The sequence below is a fragment of the Saccopteryx leptura genome, chromosome 3 (genome assembly GCF_036850995.1).
Source record: "Saccopteryx leptura isolate mSacLep1 chromosome 3, mSacLep1_pri_phased_curated, whole genome shotgun sequence".
In the NCBI taxonomy this organism is placed as follows: Eukaryota; Metazoa; Chordata; class Mammalia; order Chiroptera; family Emballonuridae; genus Saccopteryx; species Saccopteryx leptura.
Window position 1 is genome coordinate 242,762,359 of NC_089505.1, and position 16,443 is coordinate 242,778,801.

At 44.1% G+C, this 16,443-nt stretch overlaps 1 protein-coding gene across 5 annotated transcripts in view; it reads right to left on the reverse strand.

The window, feature by feature from the left end:
- Window positions 1-16,443, reverse strand: part of TET3 (tet methylcytosine dioxygenase 3) — a 116,609-nt gene that overhangs the window by 23,801 nt on the left and 76,365 nt on the right. For all 5 annotated transcript variants that reach the window (XM_066377961.1, XM_066377962.1, XM_066377964.1 and 2 more), the window contains 2 exons: window positions 13,495-13,585; window positions 6,438-6,531 (listed from right to left, as the gene is read on the reverse strand). In XM_066377961.1, the coding sequence (XP_066234058.1) occupies window positions 6,438-6,531; window positions 13,495-13,585 (185 nt within the window). The remainder of the gene's footprint in view (window positions 1-6,437; window positions 6,532-13,494; window positions 13,586-16,443) is intronic.

The window sequence follows — 16,443 nt, forward strand, 5'->3', positions numbered from 1 at the left end:
ATTAAGAGAATTTTACATTGTGTTAAAACATTTACAGAGGAAGTGCTGCATATCTGTATGTTTCTGGTTAAAAAGCAAGGACCTTGGTGCTGTGGGAAACAGTTTTTGGCATCTCAAAAAGCTAAACATGCAATTGCCATATAACTAGTCAATCACTCCTAGGAATGTAACCAAGGGAACCAGAGCAGGGACCCAAACAGATACTTATTGCCCATGTTCTCAGCAGCAGTATTTGCAACAGCCAAAGGCAGTGTCCACCAACTGATGAATAGATAAATACAATGTGGCACAGCCATACAATGGAATGTTACTGAATCTTAGAAATGAAGGATAGGCCCTTCCTGTTGGCTCAGATGATAGAGCGTCAGCCTGGCGTGCAGATGTCCCAGGTTCAATTCCCAGTCAGGGCACACAAGGGAAGCAACCATGTACTTCGCTTCCCCTCCCTCTCCCACTTCTCTCTCTCTTCTCCTCTCTCAGCCAGTGGCTTGGCTGGTCCTAGTGTTGGCCCCAGGTGCTGAGGATAGCTTGGCTGATTCGAGCATTGGCCCCAGACAAGGGTTGCTGAGTGGATCTGGTCAGGACGCATGCAGGAGTCTGTATCACTATCTCCCCCTCTCTCACTTAAAAAAAAATTGTGACTCATGCTATAACATGGATGAACCTTGAGATCATGCTAAGTGAAATAAGCCAGACACAAGAGGACAAATACTGTATGGTTCCATTTACATGAGGTACCTGGAATAGACAAATTCACATAGAGAGAGTAGAACGGTGGTTACCCGGTGCTGAGGGGTAGAGGGAATTCAGAGTGGTTGTTTAATGGGTAGAGAATTCCAAAGTGGAATAATGAAAAAGTTAGATTGTGGTGACAGTTGCATAACAATGTGCAGGTAGTTGACGTCACTGCACACTTAAAAATGGTTAAAATGACAAATTTTGTTATGCATATTTTACTACAACTTAAAAAAATTAATAATGCAATATACCAAAAAACCACTGAATTATATGTGTGTTATTTTAAAGATTTTATTTATTGACTTACAGAGAGGAGTAAGCAAGAAGTATCAACTCATAGTTGCTTCACTTTAATTGTTCATTGGTTGCTTGTCATATGTGCCTTGACCAGGCAAGGCTAGGGTTTCAAACCGGTGACCTCAGCATTCCAGGTGGATGATCTATCTACTGTGCCACCACAGGCCAGGCTGAATGCTATACTTTGGGTCGATAGGATGGTATGTGAATTACATCTCAATAAGGCTGCTGACTAAAAAGCAAGGGCCTTAAACACTACACTGCTCTGCAACTCAGTATGTGGCCATTCCTCACCAGGTTCACTCACTCTAAACCACGGTCCTGGCTCACAGTGTCAAGGCGAAGGGTCCTGGGAGCCGGAGAAAGAGGATGGATGTCCCCTAAGCATCCCAAGTACCTCTATAGCCAGATAAGATGTAGGTGGCGCCTATGAAGGGAGCAGAATGGGAAGGATTCTGAGTGGCAGACCGAGGGACAAAGACTCACGGTGAGGGTTCCAGGGACTATAAGCAGGAGACTTAATACATAGCTTCATGCTGTAGAAAGGGGGGAGGCTGGGAGACCACAGACATAATACAAGCACAAAGTCCTGAACTAGGGCAGTGGGCAATAAAAAAGGAAACAGAATGGATTCCAGAGACATTTTGGGGAAAGGTGACTTTGGGACCACCTGACTACAGGAATTGAGGGACAGGGAAGTCTTAAGTGACTTCCATGTTTTGCGGTGTAAGAGTGTGAGTAGGTGTTGTTTACTGGTTGTTACTGGTGGGGGGTTGTTGACGGGGAAACTGCCAGGGTCGAGGTCCTCTGGAACACCTGAGTGGCTCTTTCCAGTAGGCCCAACAGAGTGGGTCTAGAGGACAGGAGGTGCCTGAGCTGGAGGCATACGTGGTCATGAGTGTATCAGTGTTGAAGGGGCATTCAGGCAGGTGACATAAAGGAGGAAAATGGGTCAGATATAAGTCTAGGAAGTAGTGTGGACCATGGTAAAGTGAAAAGCACTTGCATCTTCAAAAGGAGGAAGGTAGGCCTCCTCTTCATCAACCACTGCTTAAAGGGAATTCCAGCGTAATGCACCTACCCTGTGCAACTTTGCAAGAAGAAAATAGAAATTCAGATGATTATGTGAAATCTCCCTTAGAAAGATGTGGGCACCAAATCCAATTTTTTTAGCCTTGGCCAGGTAGCTCAGTTGGTTAGAATGTCATCCTGATATGCCAAGGTTGCGAGTTCGATTCCCAGTTAGGGCACATACAAGATTCAACCAATGAATGCATAAATGGAAAAATAAATCTCTTCCTCTCTCTCTAAAATCAATAAATAAAAAAGCTGTAAATCCAAATTTTTTATTGTGGTAAAATACCCATGACATAAAATTTACCATTTTAGCTATTCTTAAGTGTACAGTTCAGAGGCTAAATTAAGGTACATTCATACTGTTGCAAAACCATCACCAGAATTTTTCCATCTCCAGAACTTTTCCATCCTCCAAAACAGAAACTCTGTACCCATTAAACACTAATTCCCTATTTTTCCCGGACCTAGACCTTGGTAATCACAATTTTACTTAATATCAGTCCATGAGTCTGACCTCTTTGGGTACCTCACACAAGTGGAATCACATAATATATGCCCCTTTGTGCCTGGCTTATTTCACTTAGCATAATGTCTTCAAAGTTTGTCCCTGTTGTATCACATATCAGAATTTCCTTCAAAATTTTTAAGGAAGCCTTATGTGCTAAATGAAACATATCTCTGGGACATAAGTTCCTGCTTTGAGCCATAGCAATAATGGTAAAGCATCATTTATACGATTATTTTTAAACTGTCTTTTGGGATCAGTAACACATAAACATGCTGTTAAGTCACATGTGTGTTAGAACTCTCTGCATGATCAGCTGGCTTCCCACGCATGGACCTGGGCATATCATGGCACTAGCATACACCTGCAGGCACTGGTAAGACAGAGGTCCCTGTGACTAGGGTTTTCAAGGCACCATTGCCAACCTTTGCTCAGTGCTCAGTGCCAGGGCAGCTCACTGGTTTATGTCACTGGTGGGACATGCGTTCAGAGCACTCAAAGAGACACGTGACTTGTCAAGCTGTGATCAAGTCACACCTTTCTGGTTTCTCGCGTGGCAAACACACATGTCACTAGGTGCACGCGGACACTCTGTGGCCACACCTTCCCAGGCCTAGGGGTACACTCAAGAAAACAAAGAGGAGCTCCCTTCCCCCACTCTATGAAGGAACCCCGCAGAATGAAATGCACAAAGTGCAAGAGCCAAGGCCAATGGCAGGTATGAACACAGCGACACCTTAGCATGGCAACACCAACAGGTCACATGCCGTCACAGAATCACAAACATCTCACTCAGATCCTGGGCAGGAATCCCATGAGCACTAAACCAAGGGTAACACAGCACTCAACAGAAACCCCAATCTACCCACCTGTACCCTTGGTATTTAGTTTCAGCCCCCAGGGCTCCCAGCAAATCCATTCCACCATGCCCCGGAAGGGCCTTCAGACACCTGCCTTCTGAGCCGTTATCCTTACAGGCTGGCCCAATCAGCATCTTCATGGCTCTTCTACCAAAAGCCATTTTTGCTGTTTGCAGCATTATGCTTCTGTGCGCCTCTGCGTATTCTGGCCTTTGGAATGCTATCTGGGTCACACTCTGACTCCCATGCTCAGTGACTTCCAGTTTGTAGAGGCCACCTCAAAATCAGAGATTACCAGCAGCTCTCTGCGTCATCCTTCTGATTTCTTAACACACATTTGCTAGGCACCCATGATATGCCTCAACTCTGTCCCCCAAGATCCTGGCAAGTCACGTCTAGAACTTGTCAGGTGCAAGTATTGTTCAGTCACACTTTCCAAGGTAGGAGAGTAACATTTGGTGAGGCCCTACTATGAACTTAGTTACCATCTGAGGTTTTTAGCTGAAGGTACTGGTTGGGAGTTCAGGCTGCAAACAGAGACACAAACCCTGATTGGAAAAGAAAAACCCGGCTCTAGACATGGAACCAGGCAGGGTAGGAGACCAACAGGAGGCACTGTCCATCAGAGATAGCTGGACACTGCTACTCGCCTGTCTTAGGCCCCTGACACCACTCTGCCACCAAGGATCATCTTGGCATTTGTGGGTCACTTCCCCAGGGGTGCAGGGAAAGGAACAACTGCCACCTCTCCAACTTCCAACGAGGTGGAACTCCTTAGATGAGTCATACCCACCAAAATACATAGTGTTTGGTGGCCGTGTAGGTAAAACACAGAGAAGTCCACTCCATTGGGGGTGATGGCTAGAAAACACACACTCACTCTATCAGTACTTCCATTTTCTTGTCACTGGAAGAGTTCTATGATCTTCAGGGGTCTCAAACTCGCGGCCCGAACAATTTTGTGCGGCCCGCAGACTAATCCATGAAGTTCAAAATATTTTAATATTTTAATATTAAATTTAATATTTAATATTTATTTAATATTTTAATATTTTGAACTTCGTGGATTAGTCTGCGGGCCGCGAGTTTGAGATCCCTGAATTCTATATAAACCATTTGCTCTTATAAAAAAAATACATTTTCATCATATTTCCTTTCTCATCAGATACAGGAATTTCCCTGCCTCTGAGAACACTGTCACTATGCATTTCCTACTATCTGGATTTTTATTTCAAAGCTAGCATCACCGACCCAGGGCTCGGCAATGTCACCCACAAGCTGTTCCATCCTTCGGCAAAACTTCAAGTTCACAGTGCTCTGTAGGCTCTATACTGGGCTCTGTCCACGGACCCCAAAGGACCACCACACTGCCGACCCATTCCTCTTCCTCCATCATTCTACTCTCCTCTCGTGGCCCCAGGAAGTGATCACCTCACCTGGCACCTCCCTCCTTCCCTGCTCAGGTCACTGTGCTCTCCCCAGCCCTCAGCAGGGACACACAGCCCCAGTCAGGTGCTACCTCTCCACCATGAGGTCACCAGGGCTGGGAATGCATACTCTTCCTCAGTGCCACCCACACAGCTGGCTGTGTCTCTTCCTTAAGATACCTGCTATTTCTGAAGCTGGAACAGTCTTTAATTCTACCTGTGCCCCAAGGATCTTCAGTTTCCTACCCAAGACTTTGGAATTCCAAGGGCTGCAAGAATTAGCAGGCAGAAGTCACTTCCCCAATCAGCCACAGAAAGACACACAACCAACTACAACCAACTTTCACTAGGGTGGGAACAACACACTTCTTCATACCTATGAATGACTTAAACAGTTCCAGGTTCTTCCACTGTAAATAATTCTGTAATACTGACTGAAAATGTCTACAAATAGATACGGGGCAGTTTAAGTTCAGACTTACTATTTTCATTAAATACAAAAGTGCAAAGGCATAGGGTAGATACCAGATAAGGACAGGCAGGACACAGATGGACACAGGCTGACAAAGGTCATTTACCACTGTCCTTCATTCAAGTGCACCATGTGTGTTCACTCAGCCTTTCTGTCTTCACCCACATGACTCTCCTCACCAGGAATGCTTCTACCTTCTCCTAGGCCCGCCTAGTCTGGCCCTGTATTCACGGCCCTACACATGGCCACAGTCTCTGGGAAACCTAGCCTGATGTTCCTCTTGTGTCCCTGTCCCTGAACTCTAGAGCACCAAGTCTGCCTCTCAAAGTCAGGCCTCGATTATCCACATCTCTGTGATTTTATGTGTACTGATACCATAAGCAGCTGGAAACTAAGGGCAGAGCCTTCGATTTCCCCTGTATATCCCCCTACCGCGCACCCAGCACAGTGCTGAGCTCAGAGCCACCGACGACGTGCCGCTGTTCCCAGGCACTCATTCTGCAGTGGTTCTAGAAATCTCTTTGTGGACTGTAAGCATAGGGTCAGAAACCTTTGTCTGGGTGAAGGTGGGGTCTAAGTCACCAACATCTCCCTGCTGAGACATTCAGGCTGCCTTACAGGAAACAGTGGCTCAGAAGCAAGACAGGAACAAGGCTGTCCCTGACCCTGACTAACCTAGCCCATTCCAAACAGGAGACAGAAACTCCAGCAGCTCTGCGCACACAGCAGGGGCAGAGGAGTCAAACAGGTGGCCACAGTGCTGCTCAGGCTGGGCTAAGACACCTTCTCCAGCTTCCCCTTCTCTGGTCCCTACAGCCTCGAACAAGGGACTGGAATGAGCCATGTAAATGACCAGAGCAGCAATGAGGCCAGCCCAGGGGGCTGGGGGCTGGCATTTAAACAAACGGAGGACAAAGAGCCGAGGCTGGGGGAAAAGGACCCTAACCAAGCACCAGGTGCCAGCACCAAGGTTCCTTGGACAGTAAACGTGTCTGCTTCCTCTACACGCCCCAGCCCAGCAGAGTGAGGCACAGCCTTGGCTGTGGGGTTACAACACTCACCCACTTTGCGATGGGGCAGCCGCGGGAGCTCTTCCCCTCTTTCCCGGTGTAGATGACCTTCTCGATCCGGATGGCTTTCCCCTTCTCTCCATACCTGGAGAGGAAGACAGAAGCACCATTAGCTCCGAGGAACCCAGAGGAGAGAACTTACAGTAGAAGGCAAGCCTCAATGGGTGTCTCGTTACTGTGGGGCAATGGAGAAGAAAGCGAGAGTGTGCCGAGAGCCCGAGAGGACGGTGGCTACGTCCAGGTTCCCAGGACCTCTGGTCCATCTGGCCCAGCTCTGGCCCAGAGAGAAGCAGGATGTCCCTGATTATTGTCTCTGAGCCTCCCAGGAGGAGGCCAAACGTAGGCGTTTGTGTCGAGTCCTATTAGCCGAGTCACCCTAAGAGCTAGCTAGCCATTTATAAATTCAATAAACAAAAGAAAATAAATATGGAAACCTTTATTGTTCTCTCTCAACAATCCCCAGCTGTCATTTGAACATGACGAGGAGAGCTGGGGCCAGGGAAAAGTGACCCTTCAAAGCACAAACCAGCTCTGAGGTCCCCCCAGACAGGAAACACGTCTGGTTCCCTCACACACTTCTGCCCTGTCCCACACACATGTACACATGACACATGCTCAGGGATTCTGAGACCACCAAGTTAACCAAAGCACCTTCAGAGGTGATGAAACTATGGACCCCAGAGCTGAACTGACCTGCTCAAGGCCACACAACTACCTGAGGGTAAAGACGCTCTAAGTGCAGTCTGGAGGCCAGACAGACTGGCTTGAGTGCCAGCCCGGCCACTTTCTTCCTACAAGGACTGGGGCCAAATGACTGAACTTCTCCAAACCTCAGTTTCCCCATCTCTAAAATGAAGATAAAAATGATTTCTTTCTCCTAGGTTTGTAAAGAGACCACACGAGGCAATTCACATAGAGTGCATTATTTATAGTGCTTTGAAGTTTCTGGCATGAGGGAAGAGTCCAATAAACATGAATTATTCTTAATAATGTAAGCAACCATCTTACTGAATTGTCTTATTTTTAATAGCTTTTTAGTTTCAGGAACAGTATCACAGCACCTGCAAAGAGCAGTCGTTTGCTGCCTCCTCCTTTCCACTTTTTATGCCTCTATTTCAGTCTTCCGTCTCTACTGGCTAGTGCTTCCGACACGCTAGTAGGCATCTTCACTTATTTCTTGACTTTACCAGACATGTTCCCAACTATTCATCACTGAGCATGAAGCTCACTGACTTTGGGATAGAGACAGAGACTTCCTTACTTTGAAAGGGTATCCTGTTCTAAGGACTTTAAATCAAGAATTGATTACTTTTGGGGGCAGGGAGAGGAGGCGGTGGAGTGGAAGGGGGGAGAGAGGGTGATGGGGGGAGACTTACTTGGGGTGGTGAACACACATCTATCTGTACAGGGCACAGATGATGTACTATAGAACTGTGCACATGAAACCTGTATAATTTTATTAACCAATGTCACTCCAATAAATTCAAAAAAAAATTTTTTTTAATGTTAAAAAAAAAGAATTACTTTTATCAAATAAATTTTTAGTATCTAAGGAGAGAGATAACTGAGTAGTTTTTCTCCTTTGGTCAATTAACATGGTATGCATTTAAACAGACTTTCTAACTCAAACTATCCTTGGATTTCCATAGTGATTCCAGCATACTATTCTAACATATTACTTCATAGAGGGTAATGTTACAGCTATTACAATTATACATGTTGTTAACATATATATTCAATAATATATATGTTCTATCTCCCATACTCTACTTCTAGAAATTTCTACCTCAGAAATAACTATGCAAATATGCCAAGATTTAGAAATAAGATATTCATTGTTGCATCAACAATAGCAAAATCAGAAACAACTTAAATGTCCAGCATAGGACTGGCTAAATAAAATACAATAATTTTCTATACAATGGAAAACCATGTAGCCATCTAAAGGATTTGACAGAATTATATATACTGACACGAAATAAATTAAAGGGGTAGAAGCAGCTGCAAATAGTAGGTTTATTATGATTGATTCCATTTGGTTCAAAATGTCTTTATATCCATATGTATACCTTTGTAGATGCTTAGAAAAATTTGAAAGGTAAGTACTTTTTGCCTGACCAGGTGGTGGCGCAGTGGATAGAGCACTGGACTGGGAAGCGAGGACCCAGGTTCGAAACCCCAAGGTCGCTGGCTTAGCACCGGCTCATCCAGCTTGAGCATGGGTTTGCTGGCTCGAGTGTGGGATCATAGACATGACCCCATGGTCACTGGCTTGAGCCAAAAGGTCTCTGGCTTGAAAGTCACTGGCATGAGCCCAAGGTCACTGGCTTGAGCAAGGGGTCACTTGCTGTGCTGTAGCCCCCCAGTCAAGGCACATATGAGAAAGCAATCAATGAACAACTAAGGTGTCACAACGAAGACTTGCTGCTTCTCATCTCTCTCCCTTCCCGCCTGTCTGTCCCTATCTGTCCCTCTCTTTGTCTATCTCTTATGCTTAAAAAAAAAAAAAGGTAAGCATTTTTAAAAAAGTTTCTTCTGGGAAGATGCATTGTTAGCCTTATTCACTCTAAACTTTTTTTAAAAGGCCTTTTATAGACATGTTTTATTTTTGTAATTGGAAAAAAGAACTAATAATTTTTAAAACGCTGACCTATGGTTTTTCTGAGTTCTCTATTTCACTCAAGGTCTCAGTGAAGAGGTAAAAAGTGTTTGTGATAATTACATTAAAATTTTAAGGCTATGTTAGTCCCATATATAATGTGCTTGCAGACAGCTCTCTGGGGAGTTCACACAGTGTGGTCTGGCTCAAGAGGATGAGACCAGAGAGCGCTGCTTTTGTCTGGGTCCCTGAGAACTTTCAATTCAACAAGATTTTTCAGGAAGCAGCCCATAAGGGCAGAGGCCAGGCACTCGGGTGTGCTGGGGTCACTGTGGGAAGAGCAGCGGAGGTGACCATACTGCTCTCACCGAAACAGACAGCATATCATGTTCCCCACAAGAGGGTGATCCAAGGACATGGATCTAGGCTTTCTGACGAGGACCTTCCCCACCATCCCAACCTTGCAAGAAATGCTTCCTGCAGTAAACTGCATATTCCAGAGCAAGTACAAGGGCCAAACACTGAAAGACCAGCTAGACATTTTTTAAAATAAAAAACCAAAACTGTCTCAATGTTTAAAGACAATCAACCAATTCTAGATTTAATTTTTTTTTTAATTAAGTGAGAGGCAGGGAGGCAGAGAGACAGACTCCCACACATGCTCCAAGCCACCCTACAGGGTGACGCTCTGCCCATCTGGGGCTGCTGCTCTGTTGCTCAGCAACTGAGCTATTTCAGTGCCTGAGGTGAGGCCATGGAGCCATCCTTAGTGCTGGGGGGCCAACTTACTTAAACCATTCAAGCCATGGCTGTGGGAGAGGGAGTGAGAGAGAAGGGGGAGGGGGAAGGGTGGGGAAACAGATGGTCGCTTCTCCTGTGTGCCCTGACCAAGAATTGAACTTGGGACTTCCACACACTAGGCCAACGCTCCACCACTGAGCCAACTGGCCAGGCCTAATTCTTTTTTTCTTAAATGTCTTACTTTCTGGCCTGTCATTAGTAGACCTGTTTAGAATATAGATGAATTCTTAAACCCTAAACTAAGTCTGAAAGAACAGGCTGAAATCTTATTCCCAAGGGTAACCTGATCATCCTAGCCAATAGTTCTTAAAGGGTGATGCCAGGACCAGCATCACCTAGAAACCTGGGAGGAATGCGGACTGGGGTTATAGACCTGTCAGTGGTCGGCAAATTCATTAGTCAACAGAGCCAAATATCAACAGTACAACGATTGAAATTTCTTTTGAGAGCTAAATTTTTAAAACTTAAATTATATAGGTAGGTACATTCCTTTTCGAGGTAGCACCCGCACGTGGTATTTTGTGGAAGAGCCATACTCAAGGAGCCAAAGAGCCGGATGTGGCTCGCGAGCCACAGTTTGCCGACCAAGGTGCTAGGTTAAGGACTTGGGGCTGGGGCCCCATGATCTGGGCTTCCATAAGCCCCCCAGGAGACAGAAACACACTCTAGTCTGAGAACCACTGTCCTAAAGTGGTGCTTCTACGGGGTTACCTCTACCACATAGCAATGAGATAGGCTCCCCAAAACTCAGAGGAACAGTGCTGGCTCTTCAATTTCAGAATGAACCTTTAACAAACTCCTAGTCTGCAGAGAACCGCCTTCCACCCAGAGGCCACATGGCTTTGTGCAACACAGCTTTCTCAGAAATGTGTCTGAACTGATTACAGTCATCATCGACAACGAGGAGCTGGGTAACCAGGAGGAACACATAATAAATTGGGATATTTTAGGATTCCCTTTGGACTTCCCCTCCTCCCACATCTTTACCAGGTTAGCTAAAAGCACCAATGTCTCCTGGATTTTAGTTGCCTTTTGGCCAACCCCAGGCAGTAGAGTGGTCCTGAAGAGAAAGGGGGGAGGTCTAGGGAAAGAAACAGCCTGAACCAGTCAGCAACCAGACCCCCAGCCAGGTTATTTCTATCAATTGTTCATTCTCCTTCTTGTTCCAAAAGGAACTTAAAGAGAAGTCTATATGACAGAAACAACAGGTGATGGGTTTAGGGTGAAGGTGGGAACACAGAGACATGATGTTGGTACAGAAAACAAAGACTGGAGTCTTGTATGTATTTTTGAGATGAGCTCAGAACATCCCATCATGTGAGAAATCAAGGAAGCTAATAATGACTGCTTCGGATCCTGTCAGAAGGACTCAGGAGTGAATCGGAATAGGTCCCATGGACCAAAGATGAGAAAATTATGTTCCTCCTAATGGGGGTACACAAAGCTGGTTCTAAGTGTACGAGCAGCCAACAGAAAGATGCAAACGCAACCTGTTACATGATTTACAAGGTCCTCAGGATAAAAATAAACCAGCTGCTGAGGGAAAACACAAGTATTCCTGGTCTTGAGAGGAATTTCTCCATTGGGTCAGTGGGCTGTTATTTTTAAAGCAATAAGGAAGGAAAAAAAAGACTTTATCACTATCAACTTTATCACTATATTTTAACCCTTGTTTCAAAACACAGTCTTCTATAACTAAAAGTTATTTAGAGTGCTATCTAGAAATCTCATAAAATTGTGACCAAGAAACACACACACAAAAACTGTCCCAGATCCAACTTGTACATTTGACTCCCCGACAACCTTCAACCTGCAAACATTAGTGTAAGGATTCCTTACAAAAATCAACGGCCAAAATGGCGCCCCTCCCAACCTTGAAGCTGCAACACACACACACATGTGGATGTACAATACACCTCCCAACCTTGAAGCTGCAACACACACACACATGTGGATGTACAATACACCTCCCAACCTTGAAGCTGCAACACACACACATGTGGATGTACAATACACCTCCCAACCTTGAAGCTGCAATACACACAGGCATGCACGTGCAACACACCCCATCTTAAGTCTGTGTTATTCTCCTAGACTTAGCAGTGCCCTTTCAGTTAGACTTGAATTTACAGATTGGGTCCTTGATCAACTGCTTTTCTGATAGGCTACTTTGAATATAAATGTTTACAGACAGGACAGGATAATTTAAAATGATCACAGCAGATCACTATCCTCCATCCATCTTACCTTTTATTCACTCACAGATGCTCTGAGTTATTCAGCTCAAAATCATGTTCCCTGCTATCGTAATGACAGGATTAGTCTGGCTCCCCTGGTCAAAGTCTGATTCCCAAATTTGTAGAAACTTGGGAGTCAACTCAGCCTTCCACACATGTATGTATATGTATGAACTAACATGTTTATGTCTACATAATCTTCACTTTTGCTATTAAAATACTAATTCTTGTTAAAAAAATGCAGTCAGTCCATGTGTTTATGAGATAGACTCTGCATTTGGTACTTACTAATAAACACTAAGTGTTTTACATAAAACCAGTTTAGATTGTCCTTACAACTCTCCTATGGTGTGTGCTCTTCTACCATCATCTCCATCTTGCAGAAAAGAAAACTGAGTCACAGAATTTGAGTGACTCAGCAGTAAGTGGCGGGACAAGGACTGACTAGACCTCAGTCTAGCTCCAGTACCCACAGGCTCCCAATCACCAAGCTTTTTACCTCTCCATATACTGGAATTCACAGCATTTAACAAATGCTGTGGACACATACACAGATTTTAAAGTCTCTATCTACACAAACTGCTTAAAAACCAAAAGAGAGCTATTAGGTAGAAACCCTATACGCTTGAGTTCAAATTGGAAGTGTCAATAAAAACTCACGATATATTTAATCACAAAACAATGGCAAAAATAAAAAACCTACACACACATCTTAGCTCTTTCTACTGAAATGATCTAGAAACAATGAGCAAGCAACCCAGTGGCAATGAGCATATCCAGTATCCAGAGTCTGCTTTCTAAATTCTTTTTCCCTCCAAAGAAGGAGCCAGGACTTCCTGGACAAATGTACAATGTGAGCCCAGAGCCTCCTGTCACAAAAGAAACCAAGAAAGCTATTCAAGACTCCTAGGATCATGTTGAAAGGACTCAGAAGGCATCCACTGGCCAAAGATGAGACAGTACATTCCTCCTAGTTGAGGTATAAAATATCACCTATAAAGAAATTTTGAAAAAAAAATAAAAGAGAGAAAAAATCTGATTCTGATCAAGCCTTGAGACATTTTATGGGACACAGGGCAGAAGACCACACTAAACATGCCACAGGAGAGCTAGCAGCAAAATTCAGACCACGGGAAAGTCTATAGGACACAGAACCATTTAACCATATTTCTTCGATAAAAAAATAGTTCAAGAAAGAGAAAAGGAAAGAGGAAGGAAGATTGATGGAGGGCAGACCTACGGATAGAAAGAAGCTACAGGGGTGAGAATCTACACGCAACCTTCCACAATCTGAATGTCACTCCTCCTTTCAGTATGTCGTCTAGCACAGGCAAGGAAAGAGGGGGTGCTTGAAATCCATATTCCATGAACAACTTGCCCATTTCTCCTTGGACATTAGCGCATCACTCACCGCTCCTCCATGAGTTCCCGGATAGAGGCTACCGTGGGGCCAGATCCCAGGTGAGTGTAATACGGACCTTCATCTTTCTCCACTATTTGTTCTGCAGAAACACAGAGTAGACATTAATTGGAGACACCAATTCATCAACATTCATTTGGAAAGGCAGACCGCCAATAGAAAAATTAATGGGCACATTACACAACAAGAAATTCAAACGGCTTATAAACATGTGACAATGTGTCCAACCCCATAAGAAATCAGGAAATACAAATCAAAATCACAATGAAATACCATTACACATGGGCCAAATTGGCAAAAATTTTTAAATACAACAAAACTATGTGTTGTCAAGACTGGTCCAACCACACTGGAATTTAGTTTATCATCATACGTATTCTAAACCAGGGGTCGGCCAACCACTCCGCTCCAGGTGTCCACCCAAATGTACGGAAAACAAGGACTCAATGCTATCTGTATGCCCACACTCACAGCTGCATTGTTCACAACAGCCAAAGGTGAAAACAACACAAGCGTCTACCAACAGATGAATAAAATGTAGTCTAGCCACAAAATATCATCCTATCAGAAAAAGGAATGAAGTCTGTCACCTGCTACAATATAGATGAACCTTGAAAACATTATGCTAAGTGAAATAAGCTAGGCACAAAAGGACAACTACTGCATGATTTCACTTATGTGAAATATCTAATAGTAAAAAACAGAGGTTATCGGGGCTGGGAGGAGTAGGGAAAGGGGAGTTATTACTTAACGGGTACAGAGTTTCTGTTTAGGGTGATGAAAAGGTTTGGAAATAGATAGTAGTGATGGTTCCAAAACACTGTGACTGTAATTAATGCCACTAAACCATATACTTAAAAATGGTGAAAACAGCAAATTCTCTTATATATATTTGCCACAATTTTATTTTATTTTAGTTGGGGGGGGGGACGGACAGGGACAGACACACAGGAAGGGAGATGAGAAGCACCAACTCGTCCTTGTGGCAGGCACTTCAATCGTTCATTGATTGTTTCTCATATGTGCCTTGACAGGGGGCCTCCAGCTGAGCCAGTGACCCCTTGCTAAAGCCAGCGACCATGAAGTCACTTTTATGACTCTGCACTCAAGCTGGTGAGCCCACTGTGCCACTACCTGGTCAGGCATTGCCACAATTTTATAAAGAAAGGAATGAAGAAGTACTGATTCATGCTACAATGTGGATGAGCCTCAAAAACATTATGCTGAGTGAAAGAAGCCAGACACAAAATATCAGATCGTATGATCCTATGCATACAAAATATCCAGAATAAGGAAATCCATAGACAGAAAGCAGATTGGTGGATGCTAGAGGCTGGAGGGGAAGAAATGGGAAGTAAATGCTTAATGGGGTTTTATTTTGGAGTGATGAAAATGTTTTGAAACGAGACAGGTGGTGGCTGCACAACATTGTGAATGTACTAAATCCCACTGAATTGTTCACTTTAAAATGATTAATTTCATGTTATGTAAAGTTCATTAAAAATTTTTTAAAAGGGGCCCTGGCCGGTTTGCTCAGTGGTAGAGCATCGGCCTGGCGTGCAGGAGTCCCAGGTTCGATTCCTGGCCAGGGCACACAGGAGAAGCGCCCATCTGCTTCTCCACCCCTCCCCCTCTCCTTCCTCTCTCTCTCTCTTCCCCTCCTGCAGCCAGGGCTCCACTGGAGCAAAGTTGGCCCGGGCGCTGAGGATGGCTCCATGGCCTCTGCCTCAGGCACTAGAATGCTCTGGTTGCGACAGAGCAATGCCCCAGATGGGCAGAGCATCGCCCCCTGGTGGGCGTGCCGGGTGGATCCCGGTCGGGCGCATGTGGGAGTCTGTCTGACTGCCTCCCCGTTTCCAACTTCAGAAAAATACCCCCCCAAAAAATTTTTTTTAAAGGAAGAAACTATTGATTCATGCAACAACAACATGAATAAATTTTAAATAAATTTCTCTAAGTAAAAGAAATGAGACCCAAAAGACTATGTAATAGTAACTCTGGAAAATAGTGTTTTGATGGGATCCTATGAGCCTAGAAAGAAAAAGAAGTTTATGCAAATACTGCACTGCATTTGGAAAGTTTGTTTCACGTCCAATGAGACATGACAACTAAATGCAATGTGGTATCCTGCACTGGGTCCCAGAACAGAAAAGAAACAGTAGTGAAAAAATTGAGTTTTAAATGTGATTATGTAAGATATTTATATTAGGGAAAGCTGGGTAAAATGGATACAGGAACTTTCTGTACCAACTTTGTAATTCTTCTATAAATATAAAGCTATTTCAAAATAAAAAGTTAAAAACCAAACAAAAACAAAAACTATGCAGGGGGCCCTAACTTGCTGATCCTGTCCTAGAGGAAATGGTAACCACATGCATCAAAACATGAGGATTTTCACAGCAACATTCTTTGCAGTAGTCAACACTGGGAACAACCCAGAGTGCAGCAGCAGTGGAAGGATACATGCGGTGCAGCAGAGTCATGTACTGGCATCCATCCAGCTGTGAGAACTGACAACTTGCAACAACATGGTTGGAAACTATACCAGAGTGAGCGAAAGCAGCACAGGACAAACAGAGTAAAATTCCACTGGAGTAACATTCAAAACCAGGATCAACTCACCTATCCTGTTTAGAGATCCACAGGTGGAGAAATTACTTGGTTGAAATATCAAATTGCAGATATTCAACAATCTTTTAGCTATAAAAAAGGCAATTTCATATAGTTCAACCAAAAGATAAAGGAAATCATTGTCACAAGTCAAGAGAGTGGTTACCTCTGAGGGACAGGAAGGAAATGGGATTGGAAGTGTATGCAGGGGATGTCTGGGAAACTGGAAAGGGCCTATTTCTTGGTCTAGGTGGTGGTTACACAGGTGTTCATTTTGTATATTTTCATTAAACAACATATGAATGTTTTGTGTATTTCCTGTACAGTATA